The following is a 10000-nucleotide window of genomic DNA, read 5'->3' on the forward strand; positions in this document are numbered from 1 at the left end:
TTCATAGATCTGCACCTGCCTTTATACAGTTAGATACAAAATTATCGATTTTTGAGATAGGAATTAAAGTAGTAGATCTTTTAGCCCCTTATCGCCGTGGAGAAAAATCGGACTCTTCGGGGGAGCTGGAGTGGGTAAAACAGTACTTATTATGGAATTAATCAACAACATTGCGAAAGCTCATGGGGGCGTATCCGTATTTGGCGGAGTAGGCGAACGTACTCGTGAAGGAAATGATCTTTATATGGAAATGAAAGAATCTGGAGTAATTAATGAAGAAAATATTGCAGAATCAAAAGTGGCTCTAGTCTATGGTCAGATGAACGAACCCCCGGGAGCTCGTATGAGAGTTGGCTTAACTGCCCTAACTATGGCGGAATATTTCCGAGATGTTAATGAACAAGACGTACTTCTATTTATCGACAATATCTTCCGTTTCGTCCAAGCAGGATCCGAAGTCTCCGCCTTATTGGGTAGAATGCCTTCCGCTGTGGGTTATCAACCTACCCTTAGTACCGAAATGGGTTCTTTACAAGAACGAATTACTTCTACAAAAGAAGGGTCCATAACTTCGATTCAAGCAGTTTATGTACCTGCGGACGATTTGACTGACCCTTCTCCTGCCACGACATTTGCACATTTAGATGCTTCTACTGTACTATCAAGAGGATTGGCTGCTAAGGGTATCTATCCAGTAGTAGATCCTTTAGATTCAACATCAACTATGCTCCAACCTCAGATCGTTGGTGAGGAACATTACAAAACTGCGCAAAGAGTTAAGCAAACTTTACAGCGTTACAAAGAACTTCAGGACATTATAGCTATCCTTGGGTTGGACGAATTATCCGAAGAAGATCGCTTAACTGTAGCAAGAGCACGAAAAATTGAGCGTTTCTTATCACAACCTTTTTTCGTAGCAGAAGTCTTTACGGGCTCCCCTGGGAAATATGTCGGTTTAGCAGAAACTATTAGAGGGTTTAAATTTATTCTTTCCGGAGAATTAGATAGTCTACCTGAGCAGGCTTTTTATTTTGTATGTAATATTGATGAAGCTACTGCGAAGGCTACGAACTTAGAAATGGAGAACAACTTGAAGAAATGACCTTAAATCTTTGTGTATTGACCCCGAATCGAATTGTTTGGGATTCGGAAGTGAAAGAAATCATTTTATCTACTAATAGTGGACAAATTGGCGTATTATCAAATCATGCGCCTATTGCCACAGCTGTTGATATCGGTATTTTGAGAATACGCCTTAATGACCAATGGTTAACGATGGCTCTGATGGGTGGGTTTGCTAGAATAGGCAATAATGAGATTACTGTTTTAGTAAATGATGCAGAGAAGGGTAGTGATATTGATCCACAAGAAGCCCAGCAAACTCTTGAAATAGCAGAAGCTAACTTGAGAAAGGCGGAAGGCAGGAGACAAATAATTGAGGCAAATCTAGCTCTCAGACGAGCTAGGGCACGAGTAGAGGCTATTAATGTGATTTCGTAACTATAACTAACTAGAATAAGAATAATAAGCAGAACTTCTGTATAAGCAGAAGTTCTGTTTATACACCCCACCCTATTTTTTTTGATTCTGCCAATTGAATAGAATCCTAAGTATAATCAGATTTTAATACAACAAAAATATTTTTCAATTCAAAAATGAAATAGAATGGAACGAAAAAGATAAAAAATCACTAAACTAAGACGGGTCAAAAAATTGAAATTTATTAGATAACATTGAGTCTGATATCTAATCATTTGTACCTACTATTGGATTTGAACCAATGACTCCCGCCGTATGAAAGCAATACTCTAACCACTGAGTTAAGTAGGTCATTTATCAGCCCAAAAAAAAAATAAAATCTGTCACATCGACAATTCATTTTCATTATAAATGAAATATTATTTATAAGCAATACCGATCAAAGAGATCAAAGAAATAGAATTAGGATGCGGGATCATATAATATTCATCTTGACAAGAAATTATCGACATGATAAAATATGTATCACAAACGCAAGGGCTATAGCTCAGTTAGGTAGAGCACCTCGTTTACACGCGCGCCAATACTTTTTTTCAAAGGAGTCTGTCATGTAATCAAAAGATTTATTGAGAAGTCGATGTCTTAGTCCATGACTTTTAGGGAACAAGAGAACAATAGCCTGACACAAAGGGTTCGGTCCAATTTAGGTGTCTTTGTAGACAGCCAATAGAACCCATCATTGATTTAAGACCTTGATAAGGTGAATACCCAATCTATTCAACGCTAGGCATAATGAGTATAAGGACCTCAAAAAATTCTTTTTTCGTCATATCCTATGAACTTTAAGGTGTATGAAGTTTCATATTGGATTCTTTAAGCGGAAGCGGGGCGGCGGAGATTCCATTTAACTTAGGTTAATTTAAGCCAAAAAAAGCAGACCTACGTCAGGATAACCCTTCTTTGAAACACTTTGGTAGTGCTCTCGGATCAGAATCTATAAATCAGAGCACATGGGGCCATCTTCTTATCTTTAGGCTAAGAGAATTATGGTAGACTAACTGATTTTTTATATCAGTTAATGAACGGGCCCAATGCAAAAAAATGCATGTTGGGTCTTTGAAAAAGTTTGAATCATTTTGATAATAATTAGTTTGATCCGTTTTACCGAGAAGGTCTACGGTTCGAGTCCGTATAGCCCTAAACAAAAAGAAACTAAACAAAAATAAATCAAATTAAAATCAAATAGAAATCTATTAAATTTCTATTTGATTTTAATTTGAATATTTATATATAAATAAATATAAATAGTATAAATAAATAAATATAAATAGATATAAATAAAAAAAATCTCTAAATAATATACATAATTCTAATATAAATAATAGAAATAAATATACATAATCATAATCTAAATAATCAAAAATATATAGAAAATAAAATCGAAAATAAAGAAAAGAAAAATTTCTAATAGAATTTCGAAGGAATTCCAATTCGACTTGACTAAACTAATCTAATATATTTTCCACACTCATAGGAGTGCGCCTATTTTTCTGATTTACGAATATGATATATTCTGGGCATTTCTAATAATATCAAGTGTTATTCCTATTTTAACATTTCTAATTGCCGGAGTTTTATCCCCAATTAGCAAAGGGCCGGAGAAACTTTCTAGTTATGAATCAGGGATAGAACCAATGGGCGATGCTTGGTTACAATTTCGAATCCGTTATTATATGTTTGCTCTAGTTTTCGTTGTTTTTGATGTTGAAACTGTTTTTCTTTATCCATGGGCAATGAGTTTCGACGTATTGCGGTTATCCGTATTTATAGAAGCTTTAATTTTCGTACTTATCCTAATTGTTGGTTCAGTTTATGCATGGAGAAAAGGAGCATTAGAATGGTCTTAGCTCTTGAATATTCCGCAAAAATAACGAAAAAAAAATAACATTGAGACAGTTATGAATTCCATTGAGTTTCCCTTACTTGATCAAACAGCTAAAATTTCAGTTATTTCAACTACATTAAATGATCTTTCAAATTGGTCAAGACTCTCCAGTTTATGGCCACTTCTCTATGGTACCAGTTGTTGCTTCATTGAATTTGCTTCATTAATAGGCTCACGATTCGACTTTGATCGTTATGGATTAGTACCAAGAGCTAGTCCTAGACAAGCAGATCTAATTTTAACAGCCGGTACAGTAACCATGAAAATGGCTCCTTCTTTGGTGAGATTATATGAACAAATGCCTGAACCAAAATATGTTATTGCTGTGGGGGCATGTACAATTACGGGGGGGATGTTCAGTACCGATTCTTATAGTACTGTTCGGGGAGTTGATAAGCTAATTCCGGTAGATGTCTATTTGCCGGGCTGTCCACCTAAACCGGAGGTGATTATAGATGCTATAACAAAACTTCGTAAAAAACTATCTCGAGAAATTTATCAAGATCGAATTAGGTCTCAACCGGGGAATCGGTGATTTACTACCAATCACAAGTTTAATATTGAACGCGCTACTCATACTGGAAATTATAATCAAGGATTATTCTATCAACCGCCGTCTACTTTAAAGATCCCCCTGAAACATTTTTCAAATATAAAAAAAGGTCAGTATCGTCCCAAGAATTAGTAAGTTAGAGGAAGAGCTCCTTTGTACAGAATAATAAAAAAAAGGCAAACCAATCTTCATAAATTTCATCGTGAATGTGAAATACTTATATTCTACAAAAAAGAATTATTCAAATTATTATACGAATATATACAAATAAAAAAATTATTATACGAATATATACAAATAAAAACGAGGGAGGGAAAAAAAGATGCAGGGTCGTTTGTCTGCTTGGCTAGTCAAACACGGACTAGTTCATAGATCTTTGGGTTTTGATTACCAAGGAATAGAGACTTTACAAATCAAGCCCGCGGATTGGCATTCCATTGCTGTCATTTTATATGTGTATGGTTACAATTATCTGCGGTTGCAATGTGCTTATGATGTAGCACCGGGCGGGCTGTTAGCTAGCGTATACCATCTTACAAGAATAGAGTATGGTATAGATCAACCAGAAGAAGTATGTATAAAGGTATTTGCCCCAAGGAAGAATCCTAGAATTCCTTCTGTTTTCTGGGTTTGGAAAAGTGCGGATTTTCAAGAAAGGGAATCTTATGATATGTTGGGAATCTTTTATGATAATCATCCGCGTCTGAAACGTATCTTAATGCCGGAAAGTTGGATAGGATGGCCCTTACGTAAAGATTATATTGCTCCCAATTTTTATGAAATACAAGATGCTTATTGAATAAAATAATAAGAAACTAATCTTTAGTCTTCCAACTACAAATATTCCTTGAATATTTGTACACACATCAATATTGATTTTTGGCAAGTGGAACTAATAGGATGAACTAAACGAATTCTGCATCGTGAACTTTGTACCGCGCATATCCCTTAGATGAGCTTTAAAAAGTCACATAACATAGGAGCGAATGAAGAAATAGAAAAAGAATGTGAAATAAAATATAAAGAAATGAAAGAGGATCAGATTCTATTAATATTGTATCTGAGGCGAATCTTGGATATTTCCAACCCTCAACTCCTATAGACTGCACTTTTAGTTCTTTTAACTAACCAAAGTTAGTTAAACCTTTCGAGTTTATACTTTAACCTTTCGAGTCTATACGAAGTATTAACATTCTTTTTGATCGAGAGGAGACACATTATGCTTATGAACAAATCAAATAAAAAAGAAGACATAATCTAATTTTTTTTAATACTTTATTTAGAACATAAACGCTTTACTCATCTATAATCTAATAATTTATATAAGTTGTAGAATAGATACTCATACACAAATTAATCATGTGCCAGGAACCAGATTTGAACTGGTGACACGAGGATTTTCAGTCCTCTGCTCTACCAGCTGAGCTATCCCGACCGTTTTATTTTAGACGCGTCGTCTTCTTCATTTTACTAAATGACTTTGGTCTATGTCAATTAAAAAAAAATGAATTGGATAATGATTTGGATTGTTAATCATTCCATTTTCCACTGGAGGGGGGTTTGTTCAAAGGTGTTCATTTTTATGTATATCATATCTACCGCAAGACTTGTGAAAAGAGATCCGGCCCGGATATGGGATATGCTTGTGAAAGAATCGAACGCATAAGAACGATAACGAAATTGGAATCGTTAATGAAAAGAGAGAATAGGATAAAAATAATTAGGCAGTCGAGCGGGCCTTTTTTGGAGATAGAGGGACTTGAACCCTCACGATTTCTAAAGTCGGCGGATTTTCCTCTTACTATAAATTTCCTTGTTGTCGATATTGATAACGACATGTAGAATGGGACTCTATCTTTATTCTCGTCCGATTAATCAGTTATCTATCAGACTATGGAGTGAATGATGTGATCAAGTAATATTCAGCCCTTTCTTCAACTTGGAATCAATTCAAATCAAAACAATTCTTTTTCTTTTTTCATATAAAGATACAAAATATGGATTTGACCCCTATTAATTAATCGTCTGAGATATTATTTCAGTACGTATCCATATGTATTCCATATGTATATTTCCGTATGTATTATGTATTTATAGGGTTATCCTTTACTTTATCCTTTCTGCAATTTGGACGGAAGGATTTTATTAATGCAACGCAGTCAACTCCATTTGTTAGAACAACTTCCATTGAGTCTCTGCACCTATCCTTTTTTATTCTGTCTTTATGATATGAACCTTTGTTTGTTTTCGGAAAACCGGATTTGGCTCAGGATTGCCCATTTTTAATTCCAGGGTTTCTCTGAATTTGAAAGTTATCACTTAGTAAGTTTCCATACCAAGGCTCAATCCAATTAAGTCCGTAGCGTCTACCAATTTCGCCATATCCCCCCTTATTTTTTCGATTAAAATCTTATTATTACCCGCCTTTCAGTTATATTCTATTGGAACTCTTGAAATTATTAGATACCGATTCCTATAAAAATTGCTATAATATAAAAAAAGTGTTTCCTCTTCTTTTTTTTTTTCTTATCTATCGTCTTTCATCTCTATCAAAAACCTTTCTTTAGTCTAATCTTTAGTCTAATCTTTAGACTAATCAGAAAGGATTCTATCATTTCTCTATCCGCAATTCAATATAGATGTATATATACTGCATTTATTATATATACTTCTCTTACTCTTATTTTTTATCGCGCAATTTTGAATACTCGAACGGTCAATTCTTTATTTCTATATTCATATTCATTATGAATAACTAATAATAATTATGAATAACTACTACTAATAATGAAAACAATAAAAAGTTAATAGCCAAGATTCCACTAGTTTACTAAATTCCTATGCATATCCTAAATTTCTGTTATGTGAGCCCGCTTAGCTCAGAGGTTAGAGCATCGCATTTGTAATGCGATGGTCATCGGTTCGACTCCGATAGCTGGCTTTTCTCTATTTGTTTGATTTTTTACATAATTGATAATTTTTTTTTGAAATCAAAGAATATTGATATTGAAAAAGCTTCGTTCCCTTTTACCAAAGGGGACCCATTATTATGTGGTAGGAACTTCAAATTATGAAAAAAGTTAAAAATTAGAATAGTTAAATCTCTGCAGAACAAATCCAGAACAAGAAAAGGACCCTTTTTTCTATATACATTATTGGTATATATACAAAAAGGCCCCGATATTGATACAATCTATCTCATTATTCTTTGTAGTATATTACTACAGTAGATTTAGTTTCATTTATCATATTTCTCTTATTTATCATATTTCTCTTTTAGTTCAGTTTTAATTTAGGTTTTTGAAAATTCAATAAAATTCAAATAAAATAAGGAGTTTTTATGTCACGTTACCGAGGGCCTCGTTTCAAAAAAATACGCCGTCTGGGGCTTTACCGGGACTAACTAGTAAAAGGCCTAGAGCTGGGAGCGATCTTAGAAATCAATCACGTACCGGTAAAAAATCTCAATATCGTATTCGTTTAGAAGAAAAACAAAAATTACGTTTTCATTATGGTCTTACAGAACGACAATTACTTAAATACGTTCGTATCGCCGCAAAAGCCAAAGGGTCAACAGGTCAGGTTTTACTACAACTACTTGAAATGCGTTTGGATAATATCCTTTTTCGATTGGGTATGGCGTCAACTATTCCCCGAGCCCGCCAATTAGTTAATCATAGGCATATTTCAGTTAACGGTCGTATAGTAGATATACCAAGTTATCGCTGCAAACCCCGCGATTTTATTACAACTAGGGATGAACAAAAATCTAAAGTTATGACTCAAAATTCTCTTGAGTCATCCCCCCAGGAAGAATTGCCAAAACATTTGACTCTTCTGCCACTCCAATATAAAGGATTGGTCAATCAAATAATAGATAGTAAATGGATCGGCTTAAAAATAAATGAATTGCTGGTGGTAGAATATTATTCTCGTCAGACTTAATTCTAACTAAAATCAAAATAACAAGGGTTCGAATAATTTTGTCCCCCCTATTCTAAGTATAAGTAAAAATAAAGAAACAAAAAAGGAAGGTTTGATTTGATCGGGAGTTTTCTCCTATTCATATATCGTAGAGTAATAGGGATATTTTCATTCCGTTCCCATTTTTGCAGTCTTTTTTGTACCGCAGAAATTAGGAATAGAGAATCTATATCAAGGAAAGGTCTAACTGTTGAAATTAAGGTATCCGTTGTTATGTGATTTGATACGTTGCGGTCAGTAACATTGATAAATTAGGCGAAGGTACGGAAAGAGAGGGATTCGAACCCTCGGTAAACAAAAGCCTACATAGCAGTTCCAATGCTACGCCTTTAACCACTCAGCCATCTCTCCTACATAATGATTATGGCCCCGAAACCGAGTGAATCGCGAGTCTTTCATATTAATTATTGAATATGTATAGTATGTACAATCAATTCTAACTAATAAAAATAGAAAATTTTGAATCAAATAAAGCACTTTCCTTCAAAATTGGGGGATAAGGATAATCTTGTTTTTGTTTTTGTGAAAAATCCTTTCTTAAAAGCAATAAAGATGTGTATCTATTCGTGTTTGTGAAGTTTGTGAAGTTTGTGAAGATGGTCTTTCCATCTTTTTTTGATATTTATAGCTATACCGGCGTAAATCATTGGATTGGAACAATCTGTTTTTATGTTATTTTGTACCATACAACTCCTTTTTTGTGGGATCGTTTTCTCATGAGAGGTAATTAAAAGAAATTATAAAATGGATTGCTACTTATGCCTAGATCCCGGATAACTGGAAATTTTATTGATAAGACCTTTTCAATTGTAGCCAATATCTTATTACGAATAATTCCGACAACTTCGGGCGAAAAAGAGGCATTTACTTATTACAGAGATGGTGTGATTTGATTTTTTTTACTATTTCAAATCTTAGGAAAAAGACACATTAGTCGGGGTAGAAAGATTTGAAATAACTCTACGCTTGTTGAAGGTGAAGTTTCTAAATAAAACAATGCCCTCTGTCGGGTATCCCCGATTAATGCAGCCTCAGATGCTTCAATTGTCAATTCTAGCAGTGAACGTAAGGTTATACCTATGGCTATGGGTTCTGTATTGCAGTGCAGTACCCCACTAGTACCAATAGGCGGCATATAGGAAGAAGCACTACGCCTAGGAATCAACAATATGAAAGACGAAACCTTTGTTAGAAATTCTCCTTTTTCTTTATTGGGATTGGGACTAAGAAGAACGGTTGGGACAACAAACATCCATCTCGTTCGTACTTTGTATACCCGTAGAACCGTCGAAGACTGTTGAAGTGACTAATTCCTAGAAATTAAGGAAGATTGAGGACAAAGAAATTGTTGGAGTTAACTTAATATTATAATATTATATTTTTATCGAGTATCAACATGCTTGATGTGAAGAAAAGATCTTTTGCAGGAAGGTTGGCTAGAGATTTCTTGTAAAAAAACTAGCTCCGCTCAGTTCATAATGAGAATATTTCACTCTCTTTCTATATTGTATTATTCTCATTATGCACATTAAGGGAGGAGCCGTATGAGATGAAAATCTCACGTACGGTTCTGGAACGGAGATTCTTTGAATTGAATGACGACCGTAACGGATGTCTGCTCAATCCGAAGGAAATTATGCGGAAGCTTTACAAAATTATTATGAAGCTATGCGGCTAGAAATTGATCCCTATGATCGAAGTTATATACTCTATAATATAGGCCTTATTCACACAAGTAATGGAGAACATACAAAAGCTTTGAAATATTATTTTCGGGCACTAGAACGAAACCCCTTCTTACCACAAGCTTTAAATAATATGGCCGTGATCTGTCATTACGTGCGACTATCTCCACTATAGAAAGAAAAGAAAAAAGAAAAAATAGGCTTTCTACGTATGCATCGTCAAAACCAACGATTTTTTATTAGCTGTAGAAAAGAAAGCAACTTCATAAAAGTCAAAATATGAAGAAAAAATATGCCTAGATACTTTATTCTATGGATAAAGGATCTAATTGATAGAGGAGGCATCGTAAAGAT

At 34.4% G+C, this 10000-nt stretch overlaps 2 protein-coding genes, 3 non-coding genes and 2 pseudogenes across 5 annotated transcripts; 5 read left to right on the forward strand and 2 right to left on the reverse strand.

The window, feature by feature from the left end:
• LOC126653684 (ATP synthase subunit beta, chloroplastic-like) overlaps positions 1 to 1508 on the forward strand; it is a 1952-nt pseudogene extending 444 nt beyond the window's left edge.
• Positions 1509 to 3303: 1795 nt separating this feature from the next.
• On the forward strand, positions 3304 to 3974 carry LOC126653705 (NAD(P)H-quinone oxidoreductase subunit K, chloroplastic). The gene has a single exon (XM_050347633.2). The coding sequence runs from the start codon at positions 3438 to 3440 to the stop codon at positions 3957 to 3959; it is 522 nt and encodes a 173-aa protein (XP_050203590.2). The 5' UTR covers positions 3304 to 3437; the 3' UTR covers positions 3960 to 3974.
• A 78-nt stretch (positions 3975 to 4052) lies between these two features.
• Positions 4053 to 5021, forward strand: LOC130015720 (NAD(P)H-quinone oxidoreductase subunit J, chloroplastic). The gene has a single exon (XM_056106415.1). It carries the CDS (start codon positions 4300 to 4302, stop codon positions 4774 to 4776), a length of 477 nt encoding a protein of 158 aa, XP_055962390.1. The 5' UTR covers positions 4053 to 4299; the 3' UTR covers positions 4777 to 5021.
• A 318-nt stretch (positions 5022 to 5339) lies between these two features.
• TRNAF-GAA (transfer RNA phenylalanine (anticodon GAA)) lies at positions 5340 to 5412 on the reverse strand. Its single transcript has one exon. It is a non-coding gene; the product is annotated as a tRNA-Phe (tRNA).
• Positions 5413 to 6845: 1433 nt separating this feature from the next.
• Positions 6846 to 6918, forward strand: TRNAT-UGU (transfer RNA threonine (anticodon UGU)). The gene has a single exon. It is a non-coding gene; the product is annotated as a tRNA-Thr (tRNA).
• A 155-nt stretch (positions 6919 to 7073) lies between these two features.
• Positions 7074 to 8333, forward strand: LOC130015666 (30S ribosomal protein S4, chloroplastic-like; annotated as a pseudogene).
• Positions 8226 to 8312, reverse strand: TRNAS-GGA (transfer RNA serine (anticodon GGA)). Its single transcript has one exon. It is a non-coding gene; the product is annotated as a tRNA-Ser (tRNA).
• Positions 8334 to 10000: the final 1667 nt, after the last annotated feature.

The sequence above is a fragment of the Mercurialis annua genome, linkage group LG6, assembly GCF_937616625.2.
Source record: "Mercurialis annua linkage group LG6, ddMerAnnu1.2, whole genome shotgun sequence".
Taxonomy (NCBI): Eukaryota; Viridiplantae; Streptophyta; class Magnoliopsida; order Malpighiales; family Euphorbiaceae; genus Mercurialis; species Mercurialis annua.